A 24984-nucleotide genomic window follows, 5' to 3' on the forward strand; every position below is an offset into this window, starting at 1 on the left:
TCCACTCTGGAGTTGCCCATGGTGAGAGACGCCAAGTAGGTGTGGGTATACTTATGGCACCCCGGCTTGGCACCTGTACATTGGGGTTCACCCCGGTGAACGAGAGGGTAGCCTCCCTCCGCCTTTGGGTGGGAGGACAGGTCCTGACTGTTGTTTGTGCTTAGCACCAAACAGCAGTTCGTGGTACCCACCCTTTTTGGAGTCCTTGGAAGGGGTGCTGGAGAGCGCTCCCACTGTGGACTCCATCGTTCTGCTGGTGGGACTTCAATGCTCACGTGGGCAATGACAGTGAGACCTGGAAGGGCGTGATTGGGAGGAATGCCCCCCCCCCCGATCAGAACCCGAGTGGTGTTCTGTTATTGGACTTCTGTGCTCGTCACAGACTGTCCATAATGAACACCATGTTCAGACATAAGGGTGTCCATATGTGCACGTGGCACCAGGACATACTAGGCCACAGTTCGATGATCGACTTTGTGGTCATGTCATCAGACTTGCGGCCATGTGTCTTGGAAACTCAGGTGAAAAGAGGGGGATAGCTGTCAACCGATCACCACCTGGTGGTGTGTTGGCTCTGATGGTCGGGTAAGATGCCGGTCCGACCTGGTAGACCCAAACGTATTGTGAGGGTCTGCTGGGAATGCCTGGCGGAATCCCCTGTCAGAACTTCACCCACGTCCCGGAGGAGGCGGGGGACATTGAGTCTGAGTGGTCCATGTTCTGCCCCTCCATTGTCGAGGCGGCCGACTGTAGCTGTGGCCTTAAGGTGGCGGCAACCCCAGAACCCGTTGGTGGACATCGGCGGTAAGGGATTCTGTCAAACTGAAGAAGGAGTCCTATTGGGCCTTTTCGGCCTGTGGGATTCCTGAGGAAGCTGATGGGTACTGGCTGGCCAAGCGGAATGCAGCTTCGGTGGTTGCTGAGGAAAAAACTCGGGCATGGGAGGAGTTCGGTGAGGCATTGGAGGACGACTTCCAGACGGCCTCGAGGAAATTCTAGTCCACCATCAGACGTCTTAGGAGGGGGAAGCAGTGCAGCATTAACATTGTGTATAGTGGGTATTGGCGCTGCTCACCTCAACTCGGGACGTGACTCGGTGGGGAGAATACTTCGAAGACCTCCTCAATTCCAGCGACACGCCTTACCGTGAGGAAGCAGAGTCTTGGTTCTCTGAGACGGGCTCTCCTGTCTCTGGGGTTGAGGTCACCGTGGTGATTAAAAAGTTCCTCTGTGGCAGGGCCCCGGGGGTGGATGAGATCCGCCCAGAGTCCCTAACGGCTCTGGATGTTGTGGGGCTGTCCTGGTTGACACGCCTCTGCAACATCGCGTGGACTTCGGGGACAGTGCCTCTGGATTGGCAGACTGGGGTGGTGGTCCTCCTTTTTAAAAAGGGGGCCCGGAGGGTGTGTTCCAACTACAGGGGGATCACACTCCTCAGCCTCCCTGGCAAGGTCTATTCAGGGGTTCTGGAGAGGAGGGTCCGTTGGGAAGTTGAATCTCTGATTCAGGAGGAGCAGTGTGGTTTTCATCCTGGCCGTGGAACAGTGGACCAGCTCTACAGCCTCCGCAGGGTCCTTGAGGGGGCAAGGGAGTTCGCCCAACCAGTCTACATGTGTTTTGTGGACTTGGGAAAGCCGTTCGACCGTGTTCTTCGGGGGGTTCTGTGGGGGGTACTTCGGGAGTATGGGGTACCGAACCCCTTGATAAGGGCTGTTCGGTCCCTGTACGACCGATGTCAGAGTTTGGTCCGCATTGCCGGCAGTAAATCGGATTTGTTTCCAGTGAGGGTTGGACTCCGCCAAGGCTGCCCTTTGTCACCGATTCTGTTCATAACCTTTATGGACAGAATTTCTAGGTGCAGCCAAGGCATTGAGGGTGTCTGGTCTGGTGGCCTCAGTATTGCATCCCTGCTTTTTGCAGATGACGTGGTACTGTTGGCTTCATCAAGCCATGATCTCCAACTCTCACTAGAGCGGTTCACAGCCGAGTATGAAGCGGTTGGGATGAGAATCAGCACCTCCAAATCTGAGACCATGGTCCTCAGTCGGGAGAGGGTGGAGGGCCCTCTCCGGGTTGGGGATGACATCCTGCCCCAAGTGGAGTTCAAGTATCTTGGGGTATCGTTCACGAGTGAGGGTACGATGGAACGGGAGATCGACAGGCGGATCGGTGCAGCGTCTGCAGTGATGCGGACTCTGTATCGGTCTGTCTTGGTGAAGAAGGAGCTGAGCCGAAAGGCAAAGCTCTCGATTTACCGGTCGATCTATGTTCCTGCCCTCACCTATGGTCATGAGCTGTGAGTCGTGACCGAAAGAACGAGATTCCGGATACAAGCCGCCAAAATGAGTTTCCTCCGCAGGATGTCCAGGCTCTCCCTTAGAGATAGGGTGAGAAGTTCGGTCATCCGGGAGGGACTCAGAGTCGAGCCGCTGCTCCTCTGCATCGGGAGGAGCCAGATGAGGTGGCTCGAGCATCTGGTTAGGATGCCTCCTGGAAGTTCATGCAATCCACTGAAACTATTCCATAATATTGGAATGTGAGCGGCACAGCGGGTAGCGCTGTCGCCACACAGACAGGTGGTTCCCGGTTTGAGTACCGCTCTGTTACGAGTTTGCATGCACTTCCCGTGTTTGCGTGGTTGTCTGGGTTCTCCAGCTTCCTCCCACCTCCAAAAACATGCACTTAAGGTGATTTGGCCGGTCCTAAAAATGTCCATAGGTGTGTGTTTATTCGTGCATGTTTTTTGTCTTCCATGTGGCTCCGCAGTGCACTGACGTCATGCCTGGAGTGTAATCCGGAACCCTGGGTAGCGCTGTTGCTATATGACTTCAAGTCCTTTCTGTGCAAAGTTTGTATAGTCTCTCTGTGTCTGTGTGAGTTCTCTTTGGGTTCTCCAGCTTCCTACCACCTCCAAAAAGATGCAGATGGACAGTTGTTTCTACGAAATGTATCAAAGTTGGATGTTCATATTTTGAGGCCACTCTGTATATACAGTATATAGTCAATTAGTGACTTTCAACAAAACACTCGTATATCAATGTAAGTCTCCTACCATAAAAAAGATTATATATATATATATATATATATATAATCTATATCTTGTGAAAATCACATTCAACGGACCCATGTATGAATTTATTCTACGGAAAATCATAACAGAATCCACAGACCCTGCTGTGGAGCTGAGCCCAATCAGCTGTCCAGAGGTTCTTGGTAACAAGCCGCATGTGATAAATATATTTTTCATACCCTAATATGGATGTGAGTCTGAGAATCATTAACATCATTAACGTAACAAAATCAGCGTTCATTGACTGACAGAGACTGAGGACTCAGGCATATTTTTGATACCAAATTGATTAGGCAAGATCATACATAATAAATATTATTTGAGACAGAATGTATTGACACGTTGAACAAATTGTAAAAGTTCCTAAGTTAAGGTGGCACAATATTTACCCGACATGTCATATGTGGGTTATAATTATGTCTCTTAATAAATTGTAGATGATTTAATACAAGCACTCAGGTTGGTGCAGAACACACAGGGATACTGCCATTCATTCCTTTGATGGCTCATTTAAAACCTTGTAACTGTATCCTGCCCTGAACACAAATGGAGGACACAAGCCAATTTGATCACACTGCTCTTAAACTCTTTAGCCCTCTACTTACTCTTGTCATTTATCATCATAAAAGTCAGCGTCATGTCTAAAACCCCAAGAGAGTTTATGTTGTATTTTGGACTGTCAGAGATTCAGTCAAGCACTAACAATATTTTGAGGGCAGTGCAATAGTTTCCATGAAAATATCTAACCTGGATCAGAGAGTTCTTGATGACATCGCTCACATCCAGCCTCCATTCCGCAACATCAGGGTTGTGGTCATCAAAGTTTGATGAAAAAGCAAGCAGATGAGACTGGAAATAGTCTGTAGAGACAATAGTACATAGGTGATTTCATGTTTTGTGTGAGTTTTAATGCAGACTTCAACTTTGGAATGAACTTATATGAGCCAAATCAATGTGTTAATGTCAACTTTCTTTTCTTACTTCTTGTGTTGTTGTTTTTTTCTTTCATATTTGGATATTTTACAGTACATTTAAATTATCAAGTTCATAAATTGAAGCAACAGAGGTAGAGACTGGAGTTGTAACACTGGACCTTAGATCTATCAGACAGGCTCCAAACAAGTCAAAAATAAATATGAATAATTAATTTCTCCATAAAATGTAAATTTATGTTGAAACAATTTCGCTGACTGACATCTATTCACCAAAGTGTTCTACATTATTTATAAATCATCCATAATAACTATCTTATCCTAAGAATAATTTGATGCCAGTACAATATAAATGGGAAGTACAATATAAATACTTGTCAAACCAATAAAGAGATCTGAGATGTAATAAGGATATTCAAACAGTATGTTTACATATATCTGTATCTTATGAAATAGGATAAGAAATATTCCACTTTAAAAGAGCCACAGAATCCGAGCAAAGATGGAATCTCAGTGAGCTCACCATGAACAGCAATGGTTTTTCTGTCCTGCAGAATAGTATTTCCTGCAGACACCTGTAAAGTGACTGTACTGATGCCTTCCAGTGAGAATGTGCACGCCATGCTTCCCTCCAGGGTGATTACTGGCTGCTGGGGGAGGAAAGAAGAGAGAGATAGAGAAAGTACGGGAGCTTAAATGGAGAGAGTCAAAATCCAGGAGGGAGGGACACTAATAAACTAATCTCAAAATCACTGCCTTTACACTATAGAGGTGACAGCCTTTTGGCACATTCAAATACGTACACACACACACACACACACACACACACACACACACACACACACACACACACACACACACACACACACACACACACACACACACACACACACACACTTCCATGCAAAGGCAGGGTTGCAACAATCTGTTCTTTGTGGCGTAAGGAGGTGGGGCCCAAAGAAGCTTCCCTGTGTGACAACACAAGTTCATTCATTCCTTCATATTCCAAACTGCTTTCCGAGCATAATGGGAAAGCTAATAGGCCTTAATAGGCCTTACCACACAGAATGTACACCTTTAAGAGCAAACAGGTTCAGAAAATGTCAGTATTATTCCTTTTAACCTAATTGGTTAACCATAATAAAGTACTAAGAAAATATGTTTATTTCTAAAACCAACAAACATCATTGTTTTTATATATATGGTTTTTATATCACCTTTTAGTGTTTGTGAAGAGATGCTGAATTGGTATTCTGTTAAAATTCTATCCGGGTTTTGTTTGATGAACCACAGCTGTTGAATTAGTTGGTTCTTTATAATGATCCACTTATGTTCAGTGAGGGACAGCTCTGGACAATTAAGACACCCTACCTGAACAACGTCTATATGCTTGAACTTTGTGTTGAAGGGTCCTTTTCTTCTTCTGGTGGGACAATATCTAAGTCTGGGGGACTTTGCTTGGATGCCAGACATTGGCTGGTACACAACTAATATTGACCACAGAATGGACTGTTGACTTGTAGTTGAAGAATTCCTCTACCAACCCTACCAATGTCCCCTTTAGCAAGACACCAAAACCTCTAATATTATTCCCAGGGCACATACATGTGGATGCTCATCACCCAAGCATCTCTCACCATTGAATGTATACAGGTCCTTTGTGTCTATTTAGCTTGATGTGTGTAAGATGTTTGTGTGCCTGAGTGTAAAGAATTTCCCTATCGTGGGATAAATTGAAGGAATTTTCTTCTCCTCCTCCTACTTTTGAGAGGAATGAGAGTAATCCTGGCGAGGAGAAGTTAATTTATTTTTTGTCCTCTTTTTTTTCCTTTTGTCTTTGATTATTGTTATCAAAATCAAGATACTTTATTCATCCCTGAGGGGGTATTTGCTTTTACACAGTTACACTGCTCCAAAAGTGTCACAGAAAGGCTCCTGAAATCAAACAGAAAGTAAAGAAAAAACCCCCCCCCCATCTCTCTCTCTCTCTTTTGATTATCTTATAATTTGGCTTTTATGAACAATCTCTCTCTCTCTCTCTCTCTCTCTCTCTCTCTCTCTCTCTCTCTTTCTCTCTCTCTCTCTCTCTCTCTCTCTCTCTCTCTTTTTCTCTCATGTAGTTGGAGATGCAATATCTGTGTAATTTTACAAGTGTGTATCTTCCATCTCAAACTTGATCAAAAAAAGAGCATCACTTTGTCTTTAACACACACTAAAAATGTATTCTCTCTCTCAACCAGATCCTGGAGAAGGAGCTGTCGCAATATGCTCTGCTCTTGAGTCCTATCAATATGTTCCCGGTCGGCAATACCACTCAGGCATGTCACGCCTTCCGGAGACAAGTTGCGATGATCCCTAATCGGTTCAATGAAGAGCTGAATTTTATGCTCACGTTTAAAATTGATCACTATGACTACACGGTTTATGTCACCAGTGAAGGCATGAATTGTTTCAAGTGCAAATGGGTGGGATATCTCATGTGTAACTGTCTCACAGATGGAAGAGTGGAAGAGTGAGGTTACAGGGAGAAGAGATCAAGAAGGTGGAGGATTTTAAGTACTTAGGCTCAACAGTCAAGAGCAATGGAGAGTGTGGAAAAGAGGTGAAAAAGCGTGTACAGACAGGATGGAACGGGTGGAGGAAAGTGTCAGGTGTGATGTGTGATAGAACAGTTTCAGCTAAAATGAAAGGAAAGGTGTACAAAAATGTGGTGAGATCAGCGATGTTGTTTTTTCCTCAGTGACACTGTCTCTAGACCAGACAGGAGACAGAGCTGGAGGTTGCAGAGACGAAGATGCTGAGGTTCTCTTTGGGAGTGACCAGGATGGATAGGATCAGGAATGAGTACATCAGAGGGACAGCACATGTTAGAGATTTTAGAGATAAAGTCAGAGAGGCCAGACTGAGATGGTTTGGACATGTCCAGAGGAGAGATAGTGAATATATTGGTAGAAGGATGCTGAGTTTTGAACTGCCAGGCAGGAGGCCTAGAGGAAGACCAAAGAGGAGATTAATGGATATAGTGAAAGAGGACATGAAGGTAGTCGGTGTGAGAGAAGAGGATGCAGAAGACAGGGTTAGATGGAGGCAACTGATTCACTGTGGCGACCTCTGATGGGAAAAACCGAAAGAAAAAGAAGAAGAAGACTGTACTTTATATGTACAGCTAAGTTAGAAGACTTAAATATTTTGGTCAAAGACCATATAAGTGCCAACCAACAGCCGGAGGCATATCCACACATGCTACCACCCGACAATCAACACAGTGGTCCTCTACAGCTCAGAAATTGACACAGGACTTAATAATGGGAAATGCATGGGAATGGATAGAACACACTCTGAAGGTCCTTGACCTAAAAAAAATCTGAGTATTTTAAACTTTTAGTGAGTCTGATATGGTCTTTCATCTAAATGCCAACTCAATGGCTTACTACGGGCATAACATGCCTTTACAAGCGTGACCTGAGGTCCCGTGCCGAGAACTACAGGGGACTCAATATTAATGCTCGTCATAAATTGTATCAGCGATAATTATAAACAGATTTTAGGAGGCCTATAAATGTATTCTACTACCAACTCACATTGGTTTCTGTGCCACTAGGTCAGGGGTCGGCAACCTGCGGCTCTGTGGCCACATGCAGCTCTTTCGTGCCTCCCCCGCGGCTCCCTGAAGATTAATCACAAAATAAAAAAATAATACTTAAAAGAAAAATATATATATTTTACTCATAGCTAAACATCTTTAAAAAAACAAAACTTATTGTTGTAAATTTCCTGTTTTGTTACAATAAAGATGTTATCACAATTTAGTCAGGCACCTTTTAGTACAGCTCAGATGCGCTGTAGGGTCCTAGGTGATTGTAGCCCTGGTTTTAGAAAGCAGTGGAATTTGGTTGGCAGCACAGTGGGCGGGTAATGAGGGCTGTAACATCCTGACCAGTCTGGTGAGACTCCAGGCATCCCTGGCCACCTGAGGTCGGGTCTACTCGGGTCTACTCTTTGCCATCAGCCGTGGCTCTACCATTTTGTCCTGGAGTGCACGCTACCAGCCCATGTCAAGTTGTAAGAGAGAAAGCTTCCAGATTCCAGATTCTATTTAATAAAGGACAGCACCAGCGTTGCGGCCATTCAGTGGTGAGTGGAGAAGCTCCGCTGCTTGTCGGTACACATATATGTGCCTATGTATGAGTTCATACAGATTAGATGGGAATTGAAAATCGCGCTAGCCCCGCCCATCATGCTAGCCGTGCTAATCGTGCTAGCTGTGCTAATTGTGCTAGCCTCGCTAATCGTGCTAGCCGTGCTAATCGTGCTAGCTGTGTTGGTGAGGTTGGTCGTGTTAGCCATGCTAGGTGTGCTGGTCACATGAAACGCGCTAGCCATGCCGGCTGCTGATTGCACTGTTAATAATTGCGATGTGAATACTGTAGTTATTATCATTAATCCAAACAAGTGTGTTCCTGTTTCGGTTTGTTCAACCTTATTATGAGTAATATTATGGATATACGGCCTGTCTGCAGGGCAGGTTTTACTGGTAGAGGGTAAAATTAGGACCGGGTTCAGGACCAGAGAAGCGCTTGTTGTTCTGCTGAAGGAGGATGCATCCATTGGATGGAGGCGATTCTGGAGAGCGTGCTGAACTACAAAACCGAGTCGTTCACGAATGCTGCAAGTTAATGATTAAATGCCAGAAATCAACTGTTCCCTATGTGGTGCCAGCTCTCTGACCGGATTTAACGCTGTAGATAAGGTGTTTCCAACACACAAACAGTCCCCCTGATTATATTATATTTCCAATAGATGGTGATTACACGAAGGACTCGTTCATTAATTTAATGAAAACAAAGCAGAGACAAAGCTGCCCTTTGTCACCAATTCTGTTCATAACTTTTATGGACAGAATTTCTAGGCACAGCCAAGGCATTGAGGGTGTCCGGTTTGGTGGCCTCAGTATTGCATCTCTGCCAGATCACGTGGCTCGGGCATCTGGTCAGGATGCCTCCTGGACGCCTCCCTGGTGAGGTGTTCCGGGCACGTCCTACCGGGAGGAGGCCCCGGGGACGACCCAGGACACGCTGGAGAGACTATGTCTCCCGGCTGGCCTGGGAACGCCTTGGGATTCTCCCGGATGAGCTGGATGAAGTGGCTAGGGAGAGGGAAGTCTGGGCTTCCCTGCTTAAGCTGCTGCCCCCGCGACCCGACCCCGGATAAGTGGAAGAGAATGGATGGATGAAGCAGAGATAATACAGAAAGTAAGACATGCTTCTCTCTGCAAAGACAGTGAAGGAAAGAACACACAACATCACCAATCAGAAAATCAAGGACATTAATTCAACTCCAGTATTATCAAATAAACGTGTTAAGTCGTGTGATGTGATCGATATTGAACAGACAGTGCTGTTGTGCAGGTATGTAAACTACGGCGAGCCGCAAGAAGAAATAATGGAATTAATAGTACTGCTTGTTTAGAACAATTTATCTAAACATTCTCAATAAAAGTCTCCAGGAGGAGAAACACTTTTTTTGTCATTGGAGATCAAGTTGACTGTATTCATCAGGGATGTACAGCAAGGCTATCTCACCTCCCTTCCTTGAAAGAGTTCAGAGACGTTCATCACCATCACACACTGAACGGGGATTATTTAGGAGCGATCGTTGATATGTGAACTGCATTTGGGAGCAAATTTACCGAGCTCATCAATGCAAACAAAAAGTACAGTACAGTATTTTCCACACTATAAGGCGCTCCTAAAAGCCTATAATTTTCTCATAAACCCGCAGTGCGCCTTATAATCCGGTGCGCCTTATATATGGATTAATATTCATATTAATATTGGTTAAAAACATGATCACTGAAAAAAAGCCGGCAGTCTGGCCGGCAGTCATGCTGCACTACGCCACCAGGGGCACCGTCACCACGCATTCGGGCCTATGCCCCTTAACAACGGTAGTCAAGGGGCGTCGCCAAAGTGCCGCTCTCGCTGACCTGCTGTCTGACGCAGAGCAGCCTGCTGAGAAGAACACTGGTGACCGGCTAAGACAACGTAGCAAAACATAAGGTACTTTCAACAATTCTATTAATAAAGTATGACTGACTGACTGATCTCAGTGTTTCCCAACTACTGTGGTGCTGAAAATAACCCACTTTAAACTTAATTGGTCTAACAAATGTTATTGTCAAGTTTCAGTGCCGTAAACCGGAATCTAGTGATGGTCCATTCTATTAGTCTGTGGAAACACACGGAGAAACTGGCCATAAAGGTGAATGAAAGACCCTCAAAGCTGAACTTCAGTCTTTTCTAAAATTTCAAGAGCTGAGTCACTGCTAGACAAAGGTGTCTGGTGTGCTGCAATTGATTTGCAAATGTAGTTGATACCTTAAACAACATGTTAGGGGGGCAGGGGTGCGCATTTAGGCTTGTGTATTCTGTCTGGCAGTGACGTGCTGTGAGATTCACGGCGGTGAGACACCGATGTTAAAGTCAGTTCTATGAGTAAAACAGCTTCGCATTTGCCAGTAAATTAGCAGCCTGACATTAAAAACTGGTCAAAAATTGTTTAGGACATGCAGTACAGCAGCAAATAGCAGCACCTCACCTCCGACTGGACTACCGATCGACTGAAATTTAATTAATAAACAAAGACGAACGTCAGAGCTTAAATATCTGCTTCGAACTTCAGATCAGGATATAATCCGCCCTGTTCGAGCCGAGTGGTCCACTTGTATTAAATTCAACCAGTTTTTAATGTCAGGTACTTTAATATGGCATATTTTGCCAGACAGAGTGGTAAATACGCCACTTTGTCTGGCTCCTACAACTGACTTTTACGTCGGTGCCTCACCTCCGTTAAACTCACCGCACGTCACTGAGAGCTTTAGAAATATAATCTAATTGGACTATGTTTTTAGATAATTTTATACGACAGTATTTTGTAGTACTTTTATCAGTAAATCTCAGCAGCGCAGGGAAACACATGCGTGTTGACTTCTTTCTAAGACTGCAAAGTGATAAAGTGATCAGGTTTCCTTGAAGAGGCTCAGGATGGCTTCATTCACATAACAATAGCCGTTCACAGTTGATTAAAGGTACTCACAGTCATGAATGCTCTCGCTAGTGGACGGATAGTGCAACTACAGCCACTAGTTTTTTAAATCTATTTCAATTTTTTTATTATATGCGGCTTATAATCCGGTGGACCTTATATATGGAATAAATTATAAAATAAACAATTCATTAAAGGTGCGCCTTATAATCCATTGTGCCTTAAAGTGCGGAAAGTACTGTAATATAGTAAGAGAAGGTAAACTTAAAGCATAAAATATGGTACAACAGAATAGTCATATGGTGCGTTATTCTCCAGGAAGCGCTGAATGCACTAAATAATGAGTAAATAATCATTAATCTCATTACACATTTGTAGCATAGTTAGTCAATTTAGTTAGTAATTGAAGGGTTATGTATCAATCTGTTACTGTATTTGGAAGTGACAACTAGACAAAGAGATCAGGAAGTGTCTTTAGATGACCTCTATTCTATGATGTGTCCTGGAATGACCTGACAAAATGCCTTGAAAACATGTTTTGTGAAACTGCAGTTGTACCCAGATAACGGAACCAGGACTGGTTGGAACCGGTCTCAAGGACACATCTGCTGAAGTCTCACGGGAGGGAGTTCTTCTTGTGGAGCTCAGTCTAATGGGAAGGAATTCCACAAGAAAACACTCCATCTTAGGACGCGCCTTCTGAAGAGTATACATGTTAAGCAATGTCTTTGTCTCATCGCACTTAAGCTTGGATAGTTTGTAAGATTATGTGCCATACATCATGTCACACACTTTATGTCACTTTCATTGACTTGACAGCTGCATCTGAGTGGATACCACGTGAAACTGATGAAATGTCTTGAGATCAGACTGAAATGTCTTTACAATGTAATGACATTTCAGACTGAAAAGGTGGATATACTGTAAGTGACAAAGAGATGAAAATGGGGATAGTATTAACAAAGATAGAAAAACAGGAGTGGAAATTCAAATATTCAAACTTGGACTTGCACTGTATAACTGGTGCTAGATCGATCAGGTCCTTCTGTATTGCTAAACGACTAAAACACAGTATATCGCATACGTCTGCAGGATGAGCAATGTAGACATCAGAAAACAGATGTTGTTTGGTCCTCAAAATGGACAGTGATTAAAACATGGGTTGAATGGTTGATCTGTTAGATGTCCAACAGATCAGGCAGTAACTGATGGACAGAGAGAACTTTAATTGCATCAATGATAAGCAAGCACCTCAAGAAGATAAATCTTCAGAGAAGGGAACATAATGATTATGATGATGAAATCCAACAACAAAAACATTTACGGGAGAGGGAAGACAAAAGGAAACAGGACATTGTCCCCTAAATTGCTGGTATTTCAGAAAAATCCAAGAGTAAAGTCAGTAAACTCAAGATTCCCATTAATTTCAAAACTTGTTACATACTAAGACAGAAGCTGGTCTGCCCTAAAGACCATGCCATAAGTAGAGCAATGTAGTGTATGCTGTCTGTGCAGTGAGGAATGCAGTGGTTTGTACATGAATGAGACCAAACAAATGCTCCAAAAGCATACAGTATAATTCAACACAGGACAGCTAAGAACTCCTCTTAGAACTCGACTCAGCAGTCCATATCACACGCCACTCATTTGAGGACAGTCTTAATCAATTTATTTTTTTTATTAATTTATTTTTCTAGCGAGCGGGTACAGATGGTTTGAGAGAGGAGTTGACAAAGTAATTTAGTCAAACTGGAGAAGCCATTTCTGCACAGAGAAGGAGGAGTAAGGCACCATTTGTCAGCCATCTGCAATGTTGTATTGACCTTCATCCCCAGAAAACACAATAACCATTCAAACCTGGGTGCAACTCACCATAACAGCTCACATCAGGGTGGGCAGAACAACGACTTCTTCTTAAATTGTAACGACTCCTAACAGGACTTTTTGTCTTGGTGTTTTTGTTTGTTTGTTTTGTGCTCTTCAGAAGTAAATGTATCTGGAGTCTCTACCAGTCAGTTGGAGCTGAAGATGCTTCTTGAATGAGAGGTGAAACATCTTCAACCAACCTTTAGCAAGTCCAGTTGATTATTTTTTGCTCTTTTTGATGTAACTTTACTTGAATGACTGAGAACCTACAAAGACAGCCTTTAAAATGTATTTCTGGTGAAGCTACATTAGCAAATTCATCTAACGAGAAATAATAAACTGGAAGACAAAGCAAGTTGGCTTTACAAATGATTACACAATTTTAAGATTTTGGTGTCAGAATAATATGTACTTTAGTGGAAGATAAACTTAAATTTACTTATGTTCCGCTTTAATGAATGTTTCGACCATGTATCTTTCTTACAGAATCATCTGAGGGGTCCAAGGTCAGACATTCATGATTGATTTTCATAACCAATTGCTGAACCATTTACTTGCACAAATATTCTGTGCTAAACCTGATCTGAACTTTGCTCATGAATAACTGTGTCATGATCACTCCATTCCTGCAACCTGCTCCACAGTTTCCACTGTCCCACCTCCCAGCCTGACCACACCTCCCGCTGATCACCCACACCTACAGCCCATCTGCAATCAGTCTGGTATTTAAACCCACATCTCATACCACAGTCTCTGCCAGATTGTAATTGACCCATGTCTTACTCTCCAGCGTGCTACTCCGGATTGCCTGCCCGATCACGACCCATTTCGTCCCTGGACTCTGCCTCTCGTCTGCCTCCCAGCCAACCTACCCGCCCTTCGTCCACGGATTCTGCCTCGTCTCCCTGTGCCGGTACACCTGACCCTCGCCTGTCCAACGACTCTGCCTCCTGTTCCAGCCCCGGTAAATTGGCTAGCCTTCCGTCCCTTGACCTCGTCTCCTGCCTGCTCCCTTTCTCTAGAGGGATCCTTTGTGTCTCTAGCGTGCTCCGCTGGCCTAGTGGTTACCTGCCTGCCGCCTGGGAGACCCAGGTTCAATTCCCACTCCGCCCGGCCTGAAAATAAACCTTGTTGAAATTACTCCTGTCTTGCCCCTTTGTGCTGCACTTGGGTCCTGTTCGCACCCCATGACAAACTGAGCCTTTGGAGAATGAGTACACTCAATCATGCTATCTTCACCTGTTACTAAAGAACCTTTCTAGTTGCTGAAAGGTCTCAGTAAATGTTTTTCTTTTCTTTTTTTATTCACGACTTTCCTGTTTTTATTCTCATACCAAAAATTTTGGAAATGGAATTTTGAATGTCATATTATCACAGAACTGCACTTTATGTGTTATGTGCTTTATTTATAACAGAGTTGTTTGATTTGTTTGGGTTATATGACGATGACTGGATTTTGCTGGTTTTCTAGTTGTCACACTAGTGAGTGAGTGTGTAAAGATCATTAGTCCTGATAAGCAAGGGCTTCTGTTGGTAGTCTCAGTGTGTAAATGAGCAAATGCTTGCTCATGCACTTTGAGTGATCAAACTAAAAAGGAACCATATTGATAGTACAATGAGTAATATTATAAATGCAGTCTATATTGATTAGTTTTGTGTTTCATAAGTTTTCATACATAGACTTCTATATACTAAAATACATTAGAAAATGTGATGCATAAAATGCTTCCTGACAAAACTGCTTCTAGTAAGTTAGTGAAAATTTATAATAAAATATTGTCTGAGTCTGCCTGAATAGCACTGGGTGAAAATTGTTTGAACTGTTTTTACCTACACATTACAAGAAGAACATTGCACTTTTGTACTGTTTTTGACTTTGGAAAGATAGTGGTTATTTTGCTTCCAATCAATCATACTTTTTTACACGAAGTGAGGCAAAGCAATATTGCTTTGCATAAAGTGCAAGTTGTTTCAATGGCTGGATACCACTAGGCTTAGTAGAAAACATAATCATAGCTGCAGCGATGATGCCAAACATTATCAGACCTCAGGTCACATGTGTCAAACTCAAGGCCACATCATTTTATGTTGTCTACAGAAGATTATAAGGGCAGAGTGTCTAAAAATAAATAGGTCAAGTGTGCTTTGACCAAAACTACATTTCTTATATTGCAGTTTTTAAGCCCACTTTAACTCTAATAAAAACATTTTGAACAAAGTTAATGTCCTAACTTGTGTTTGATGTTAATTTGATATTTTTCTTAATTCGCTTGGATAGTTTTGATCATTGACTGATTGAGTTATGTGGGTTTCATAACCTGACAAATATAACACAGCAACAAGCAATTATAGTTTTTCTTTGGAACTGTAATGTTTGTAATTTGAAAAAGTTTTGTTTTTTGTTTTTCTAGCATTAAAGAGTAGTTACATTTATTTCACATTACAGTGAGTTACATTTAGTTACATTTATAAGCTACGTCTGGCCCTTTGAGGACACCCATGGAGAAGGATAAAGAAATGATGGATATACTGTACTTACCTAGTTATGAGTCATTAAGTTGATTTTTGGTGAAGGCAAATTACCAATTTTACAACTTTTGCAATCTGAACTAAAACTGCTTTACAAAATAATGATTCTTATGTGTTGGTATAGAAGAGTCAGCAGACTAATTAATTTAAAAATGACAAGTAAAACCATCCTCCAGAAGTTGAAAAGTCTTCAGTGTGAACTACCTCTGTGTTATTTCCGATCCACCAGATGTAGGTGACTGTTCCCACTTGACTAGGCCACAGTACAGCAGTCAGGTTGATCTCCTTATTCCTCATGGCCACAAAAGGAGCAGAGAGATGGATATACTCCAGCTGACCTGCTCAGAGACACACATATATCATGGAATTAATTCAAAGCACTGACTCAGAATGTGCCATTAAAGAAAGAAATAACATTATTGTTTCTAATAAAGAAAGATATGTGAAGGAGGCTGACTGTGTTCAAAGTCTTTGCTGTGCTGTTAACTCGGGATGCCATCTGTGTGTTATTTCTCATTTGTGGCATTCCTAAGCCTGGTGTGGCTCTACTTGTTTTCTGGCATGTAGGACTGACAGACCAGTGGGTACAGCAGCTCTCCCTGATCAATAACTCAGCCCTGTTACACCTGTCACCGCGAAATTCACTCGGTGTTGTCAGCCTCATGACATTTGAGGCTGCAGTGAGGTATCTATGGATCATTAGCTGACATGACGAGCAGTGGGATTGGTTCTACCCCACTGGCTTGTTTATGGAAGGAGAGCATGTCTTGTAAAGGGTTAGCGCACACAGCGTAATACTGTGTACAAGCTGAAAGCTGCAAATGCACTGAATGTAATAATGTGAAAAGTGTAAAATCAACAAAAAAAACCTCACAACATGAGCACAAAACTTTGATACATTTCTATTTACATAAATACAAATATGTATACACCAATCTTATGAAAATTCTAACTCACATGTCACATGCAAATATAGTATAGCAGTCTCTGAGCCAAGGCTGTTTTCTCCGCTAGCAGTCACACGGTAGATTCCGACACCTTTATAGATGTGTTTGATTCCATCCTCAATGGAGCTCACATTGGAGTATGTCAGTGCGTGACCATCTCCAAAATCCAATGTGATACTTGTCTTATCCCCATCACCCTGCAAAGGACATACACTGTCATGGATATGTACATCAGAGGTCCAATTAACTAGTGCTTCACTAGTACAGAACACCGCTTTTGCTGGAGAAAGATTCATCAATCCATCATGTGAACAGTAGAGTCAGCAGAGAAAAAACAAACAAACTTCCCTCTCCCTGACCAACTCTCCCAATTCTTCTGGGGGCTCATAAAGATGAAGACAAGACAAGACAAAGAACTTTATTTGTCATTATAGAGGGATGGTACAATGAAATTGAAAGGCCAGATGGAAGTCGGCCTAGAGCCGCTGCACCCTGGGTGCGCCGCCACTACGGGCCAACATGACCTAATATCCCTTAGATGCATGTTTTTCCTGATATCCCAGCTTGTAAAATGGGGACTACATGGACAGAAATGCAGTGCCTGCAATTTGACTATACCAATAAAAGTAGCCATTTGAACCTCTTGTCTTAGATCAAATGTAAACAATCATATGTCTGGTTTTCCGTTGTCAGATGGCTCCAAGTAAAAACCAGATGACAGTTTCACATCTATACTGTCGTTTAAAGATGCATGCAGCAAACCACGTCACAGACCTTATTTCTTACGATTGGTTAAAATTGTCACGTGATCTGATCGAGGGGGCACAATCATAGTGCAATAAGGATTAATATACCCCTCCTCACTTACAAAGCCCTTCATGGCCAGGCACCGACCTATCTGAAGGAACTTTTAGTTCCATATAATCTAGAGAATTACGCTCTCAACATAGTGGCCTACTGGTGGTTCCTAGAATTTACAAAAGTAGGACTGTGGCTAGAGCCTATTAAGCCCCTCTATTGTGGAACCACCTCCTTTCCTCAGTTCGGGATGCACCCTCTCATTATTTTAGAATAGACTTAAAACATTTATTTTTCAACAATTTTACAATTAAGGCTGTTACATCTCTTGACAATTAATATTGTTTGTTTTCCCTTTACAAACATATCTGTCATTCCAGATCTGGTCCCTCTTGCAATCAGCTCACTCCCTGCACCTGCCCTCCCTTCGCTCACTTGCTGCCACTCCCCTAATCAGCCACCACTCTTCATATACCAGCTCAGCCCTCAGTTCTCTGCCAGATTGTTATTGTTTGTCCTGACCTACCAGCGTTTGTAGGCTGTCTTACCGTTTGACCCTGCTAGTTTCTTGAACCCTGCATGTCGTAACCCCTCTTCGGATTTTTCTTCCCAGTTTGTTGGATTGCCTTTCTGTATGACCCGTCTGATTATAGGACTGTTTGCTTGTCGTCTCACTGATTCGTCTGTTGTTAGGACTGATTCCCCGGTACCAGAACCCTGCCTGTTCTATTAACCTGTTTTGAGACTTGACCCGCATGTTTCACTGTCGTGCTTTTGGGTTCTCATCACCAGTCTTGTTCCAGTCGTGTCAAAGGTGGATTCAGCTGCCAAGTTTTTTCTTGTAGACCTGAGCTCCTCTCTCCTCTTTCTACCCTCTGACCTCTTTGACTTCTCTGTCTCCTAGTCTCCAATCACACCCAACTCCTTCCCCGGAGTGTCTGTCCTCCAAGGTTTGCTCAGGTTCACCCCTCATCCACCCATCTGCTGTGGACCTGCTCCTCCAAGCCCACTGATATCATCCCTCATCTATCCATTGATTGGGATGCTGCTGCCTTTTTTCCTCTGTGCCACCATATAGTCATCTGTGCAGCTGTAATTGTGCCTTGAATTGATCAACTACACGATGGGGAAAATTTATTGAAGGCAACAACCCAGGAGTCGGTGAATGCAGCCTGACTTTCCCATCCACAATTCAACGCCCAACTCAAATCTTCTAACTACAACCATAAAGACACTGACTCTATCTGGCTTATCTGTCACTTTCTCTCTGTCTTTCTCTTACCCTATCCTTAGCTTCATTTTACTTTTCCACCCTTCCGGTTAAGGCGGATAGCCGCCCAAAAGAGTACGTCTTGCCTGGAGTTTCTTCCTCAATGAGGGAGTTTTTCCCCGCCACTGTCGCTTATGCTTGCTCTGGAGGGTTCAATTTGGATTTTCTGTCTAAGCGCTTTGAAATGTCTGTTGCCATGATTAAGTGCTATATAAATAAATGTGATTGATTGGTTTGCTGGCAGCCATTGCAAAATGCATTGTATCCTATTTTACGTGCCATACGGCGCATCGTATAAAGCGGTGCAGTCTAAATTATGGAATTTCTGTACTTAAACTATACATATGGTTTAACTGTATTGTACTACATATTGACTCAAAAATACACAAACATTATTTTTAAGTATATTTCTATTTTTTTATCAAAAAAATTCCTAAATCCTCATCTTCTGTGTCTGAATTGAACAGCTTGGCAATTTCACTATGGCCGTCGGAGTCCGTCTGGTTTCCAGGTGGCTGCCCTGTAATGATCCCTACTTTTGCGTAAGCTCGGACTACAATCAAAGCAAATATGTTAGTCCAGGCATCCAGAATCCACTCACATATTGTGACGTTACTCGTTCGGCGCTGGCTCCCAGTCTTGGTAAACTTCTGTTCACCGTCCCTCGTCCATCATTCCCATGACGATTGCTTTGTTTACACCAATGTCCAGCAGTTGAGTTCTTCAGTCAGTCCTCCTGAATGATGGCAAGCTCCGAATTCAGTTGCTTTACATGACTGTACAAACGCTTCTCCTGGCTGTTTTTTGTTCCATAATCCATTGCTCCAGCTTGTGTTCCAACTCCGGCCATCTTGCCTTGTTGCCACGGAAACTAAGTTTTGTTTTCTTAATTTGGTACAGTTGATGCTCTTGCTTCCTCTGCTTTTGAACCATAGATTATTTGATCTTAAATTCTCTCTCACGGTTGCTCTATAACTGTTCACAACCACGTAACTGATAGCCTGGAGTTTAAAATGCGCTTCATAAGCTTGTCTCTTCGCTGATGCCATTGTTGGAGATCTTTATCCAAACAAATGTGGTACAGCACCAGTATATATATATATCGGTACTTACCGGAGGTGTCCCCGGAGGTAGCCTTGCATCATGTTCTGTAATTGGTTTATTGCTGCCGGTTTACATAGTGACGTATTACGTTCTATGTCAGTGGAAAATGGCGGACGGTCAATCTCGCAGAGCGCTTACTAAAATCGTAAAAAAAACTTTTTAATAGATTTCGGAACTCAGTCCAGTGGTCCCCAAACTGAGGCCCGTAGGCCGGATGTGGCCCCCCTCCACATTTGACACAGCCCCCTGAACAGTAGGAGAAAAATGCCCCCCTTACAAAACGGTTCCACAGCTGATCGATCCAGAATGGAAATGGCACCTTGCATTTTTAACAGACGTGACAGAAATGCTGAACAACCTTAAAGGCGGCAGCTGCCTGCCACTCTACCTCCCCCTCACTTCATGCCCACAGCCCCTTAAGTGTGTGTTACATGGCCTGTAATCACTATATATCCATGTGTGCGATAAACTGTAAGATAAAGTGAGCTTCTAATTTCACTTCGGGGATTATTAAGGTATGCAAAAAACAAACAAACTTGCAACTACAAGGCCAGGGGAAACTCATTTGCAACATGTTTTCCCAAATAAAAGCATTTGAGGTGAAACTAACTATGATTTTTGGAATAAGTGAAAAAGTTCAACTTCATCCATCTCCCTGCTACACAAAACCTCTCTGCGGAGGACCCAGTGGTCCCGTTCCAAGCTGAAAGGTGTGTGGAAGCACTGGAAATACTGAAGGTGGAGTTTGGTGTTTCTTTTCCATGAACTACATGCTAATACAAAAGAAATTTGTCTTTTCCAGAACTCTTTTGTTGCCGACATCAATGAAGACCAACATTCTTATCAATTTGAGTCGGCAGGGTTACAAAAGTCTGACGTTCTGAAAGATGCATTCAAGCTCAACGGTCTCATTGACTTCTATGCCACCCTCCCCAAACTATGACAAAATAACAGGAAAGAGTTACTAATATTTGGTTTTGGAAAACAATAAATGTGTACATTTAGGTACTACATTATATATATATATATATATATATATATATATATATATATATATATATATATATATATATATATATATATAAATAATGTGGTACAGAAAACAACTTACCTCTTCCAGAAAAACAAGGAAAGTGACATTAACACCCAATGTGGTTGTCAGCGTGCCTTCACTGGTGACTAGGTGAAGACCTTTGGGTGCTTGAATGGGACACTGCTGCCTCTTGGCTGTGTAGTCGGTGATGACTCCAGCTGTGCAGTTATTAGAGACTACTTTTCTGTAGCTAGTGTGGGAAAGCACAAATAGATAGTGTGAGTGAATGTACGTCACCAGAACACAAGTAAAAGGTCCAATCATTTGTTTTTTGGAATAGTATTAAAAAATAAATACTTCTGAATGTTATTTTTTTTTCCAATTTGCCAAACTTCTGTGTGTGAAATCCATTGAATAAGAGTGCACTGAATATATAATCAGATCTGAAATCTAAAACAAAAATAAATAAAGAATATAAATATGAAATAAATAATAATAAGTTAAGCCGGTAAAATATGATGTTATTTGACCCACTTTAGGGAATTTCCATAATTTCAGCAGCAGTAGTAACAGAGAATGGAAGAATAGGATAGACAGCGATGCCATAATCAGATTAGTAGGACATATGTAATAAAATAAATAGTAAAATGAAGAGAAATTGAAAATACATCCATACAGACATACATAATTAGGTATGTACAATTTACAAATCAACATACATTAAACGGATTGTGTGAGTGATTGTGTGTTTTCAACTGGTTGCAGTGCAGGTGTAGAAACTGACATCCACAGGAAGGAAAGACCTGTGATAACGTTCCTTCACACACTTTGGGTGAAGCAGCCTATCGCTGAAGCTCTTTAGTGAGGTTAAATTACCCTGCAGGGCGTGGGAGTCATTCTCCATCATGGATGAAAGCTTGGCCATTATCAGAGATGGCCCTCTTATTCAGCTTATCCAGTCTCTTCCTGTCAGCTGCAGTGATGCTACTTCCCCAACAAACCACTCCATGAAGAACAGTTGAAGCCACCGAAGTATCATATACTCTAAGTTCTTCGGGAGTGTCCCCTGCACTCCAAAAGACCTCAGTCCCCTGAGCAAATAGAGACTGCTCTGACCTTTTTTATAGTTAGATAGATAGATATACTTTATTTATCCCAAAATGGGACATTTAAATTTAGAGTGCATTTGTGTTGTTTCTCTAGTCCAGCTTGTTGTTCAGACACCCAGGTACTGATAAGATGTCACAATCTCTTTTTAAAGATATTTTTATTAAAGCATTTACAGTATTTATTTCACAAAACAGAATTTCAAGCAAAATGAAATTGCGCACATATTTAAACAAAACAAAGCAAAATCAGAAACACCCCCCATCCCCCACACATTGGAAATAAATAAATAAGAAGGGAAAGAAAAAAAAAAAAAGCAGGATTATTCCTCGCTTGCTCGATTAAAAATAAAACATATAGGCCTTTACGACATTGTACATGTAGTACTAGTAGTAATTCCATAAATGATCCCCGTATTTATTGATACGTTGCTGGTTTTTTCCTCATGCTGTAGAAGATCTTTTGAGGTGTGCTATAAGATACAAGTTCATTCAGCCATTGTCTCCGGGAGGGAGAGATTTCCGCCTTCCAGTTCTGCAGCATACATTTTTTTCCCCTATTGTGCTAGCTAATAGCATAAAATATTTTTTAATGTAACTCACATTAAGGGCCTTTCTGTTACCCAAAATCCAGATTCTGGGATCAAGAGAAATTCCACACCCCACAATGTCTGATGATATTTTGGCAATGTATTTCCAAAATTCGTCCAAATGTGAACAGCTCCATAACATATGGAGTAAATCTCCGTCATGGACTTCATATCTTTGACAAAGGGGAGAGGTGTCGTGAAGTATTTAATGTAGATTAAGTGGAGTGTAATAGGTTCTATTAAAAACACTGAACTGGATTTGCCTGTTTATTGATGAGATTAATACAGTCTGTGATGATTTAAGGAGATTACTCCAATTGTCATCATCATACTTACTATTGAGATCTACTTCCCATTTGCTTTTTATACTGATTTTATCATAAAATGGAGAGATATTGTTTAGGATGGAGTAAATGGAGGAAATAAGTCATTTTTCTAAATAAGTGTTCTTCTAGTGGAGATTCTAGTGGAATATGTGGAAAATATGTGTAGTTCTTGTGCACCCAGTGTCTGATTTGAAAATATTTGAATACAGTATTTTCTGCACTATAAGGCACACTGGATTATAAGGCACACCTTTAACAAATTGCTTATTTCATAATTTACTTCATACATAAGGTGCACCGGATTATAGGGCGCATATAATAAAAAAAAAAAATGAAAAAACTAGTGGCTGCGTTATCCGTCCACCAGATAGAGCATTCATGACTGTGAGTACCTTTAATCAACTGTGAACAGCCACTTTTGTGATGTCAATGAGGCCATTCTGAGCTTCATCAAAGAAACCTGATCACTTGATCACTTTGCCATCTTAGAAGAAGTCAACACGCATGGGTTTTACCCTTAGCTGCTGAGATTTCTTATAAAAGTACGACAAAATACTGAAGTACAAAATTATCTAAAAACAGTCAAATTAGATTTTATTTCTGTAGCTCTCAGTGACGTGTGGTGAGGTTCACGGAGGTAAGAGCCAGACAAAGTGATGTATTTGCCACTCTGTCTGGCATCAAAATACGCCATATTAAAAAATCTAAACTAAACTAAATCTAACCAGTTAAAAACTGGTTAAATTCATTACGATTGGACTACTCAGTCCAAACAGGACAGATTATTTCCTGATCTGAAGTTCGCAGCAGATATTTAAGATCGTTGGTAGTCCAGTCGGAGGTGAGGTGCAGCTATTTCCTGCTGCACTGTGTGTCCTAAACAATTTTTAACCAGTTTTTAATGTCAGGCTGCTAATTTAATGGCAAATGCGATGCTCTGTTTTACTCATAGAACTGACTTTAACGTTGGTGTCTCACCACCATAACTCTCGCAGCACGTCGCAGCCAGACATAATCTTCTTCTTCTTTTCCTTTTGGCTTTTCCCTTCAGGGGTCGCCACAGCAAATCAATTTCCTCCATCTAGCCCTGTCCTTTGAATCCTCTTCTCTCACACTAACTACCTTCATGTCTTCCCTCATTACACCCATAAACCTCCTCTTTGGTCTTCCTCTAGGCCTCCTGCCTGGCAGTTCAAAACTCAGCATCCTTCTACCAATATATTCACTATCTCTCCTCTGGACATGTCCAAACCATCTCAGTCTGGCCTCTCTGACTTTATCTCCAAAACCTCTAACATGTGCTGTCCCTCTGATGTACTCATTCCTGATCCTATTCTTCCTGGTCACTCCCAGAGAGAACCTCAGCATCTTCATCTCTGCTACCTCCAGCTCTGTCTCCTGTCTTTTCTTCAGTGACACTGTCTCTAGACCAAACAACATCGCTGTCTCACCACAGTTTTGTACACCTTTCCTTTCATTTTAGCTGAAACTCTTCTATCACACATCACACCTGACACTTTCCTCCACCCGTTCCATCCTGCCTGTACACGCTTCTTCACCTCTTTTCCACACTCTCCATTGCTCTGGACTGTTGAGCCTAAGTACTTAAAATCCCCCACCTTCTTGATCTCTTCTCCCGGTAACCTCACTCTTCCACTTGGGCCCCCCTCATTCACACACAGGTACTCTGTCTTACTGCGGCTAACCTTCATTCCTCTACTTTCCAGGACAAACATCCACCTCTCTAGCTTCTCCTCCACCTGTTCCCTGCTCTCACTACAGATCACAATGTCATCTGCAAACATCATAGTCCGTGGAGATTCCTGTCTAAACTCGTCTGTCAGCCTGTCCATCACCATAGCGAACAAGAAGGGGCTCAGAGCTGATCTCTGATGCAGTCCCACCTCCACCTTGAACTCCTCTGTCACACCTACAGCACACCTCACCACTGCCTTACAGTCCTCATACATGTCCTGCACTGCTCTAACATACTTCTCTGCCACTCCAGACTTCCTCATACAATACCACAGTTCCTCTCTGGGCACCCTGTCGTAAGCTTTCTCCAGATCTACAAAAACACAATGCAGCTCCCTCTGGCCTTCTCTGTACTTCTCTATCAACATCCTCAAAGAAAATACTGCATCTGTAGTACTCTTTTTTTGGCATGAAACCATACTGCTGCTCACAAATGTTCACTTCTGCCCTTAGTCTAGCTTCCACTACTCTCTCCCATAACTTCATTGTATGGCTCATCAGCTTTATTCCTCTGTAGTTGCCACAACTCTGCACATCTCCCTTGTTCTTAAAAATGGGCACCAGCACACTTCTCCTCCATTCCTCAGGCATCTTGTCACTATCTAAGATCCTGT

The 24984-nt window shown here is 42.4% G+C and overlaps 1 protein-coding gene across 6 annotated transcripts in view; it reads right to left on the bottom strand.

The window, feature by feature from the left end:
* LOC137600376 (VPS10 domain-containing receptor SorCS1-like) overlaps positions 1 to 24984 on the bottom strand; it is a 278303-nt gene that overhangs the window by 43750 nt on the left and 209569 nt on the right. For 5 of the 6 annotated variants that reach the window (XR_011036931.1, XM_068321970.1, XM_068321968.1 and 2 more), the window contains 5 exons: positions 20672 to 20843; positions 16399 to 16585; positions 15646 to 15779; positions 4526 to 4652; positions 3818 to 3930 (listed from right to left, as the gene is read on the bottom strand). Coding sequence is in view for 5 of the 6 variants with exons in the window: in XM_068321970.1 (XP_068178071.1) it covers positions 3818 to 3930; positions 4526 to 4652; positions 15646 to 15779; positions 16399 to 16585; positions 20672 to 20843 (733 nt within the window). In the remaining variant the exon portion in view is untranslated. The remainder of the gene's footprint in view (positions 1 to 3817; positions 3931 to 4525; positions 4653 to 15645; positions 15780 to 16398; positions 16586 to 20671; positions 20844 to 24984) is intronic. The other variant, XM_068321971.1, reaches the window with a different exon arrangement.

This window comes from Antennarius striatus, chromosome 8 (genome assembly GCF_040054535.1).
Source record: "Antennarius striatus isolate MH-2024 chromosome 8, ASM4005453v1, whole genome shotgun sequence".
NCBI classification, from domain to species: domain Eukaryota; kingdom Metazoa; phylum Chordata; class Actinopteri; order Lophiiformes; family Antennariidae; genus Antennarius; species Antennarius striatus.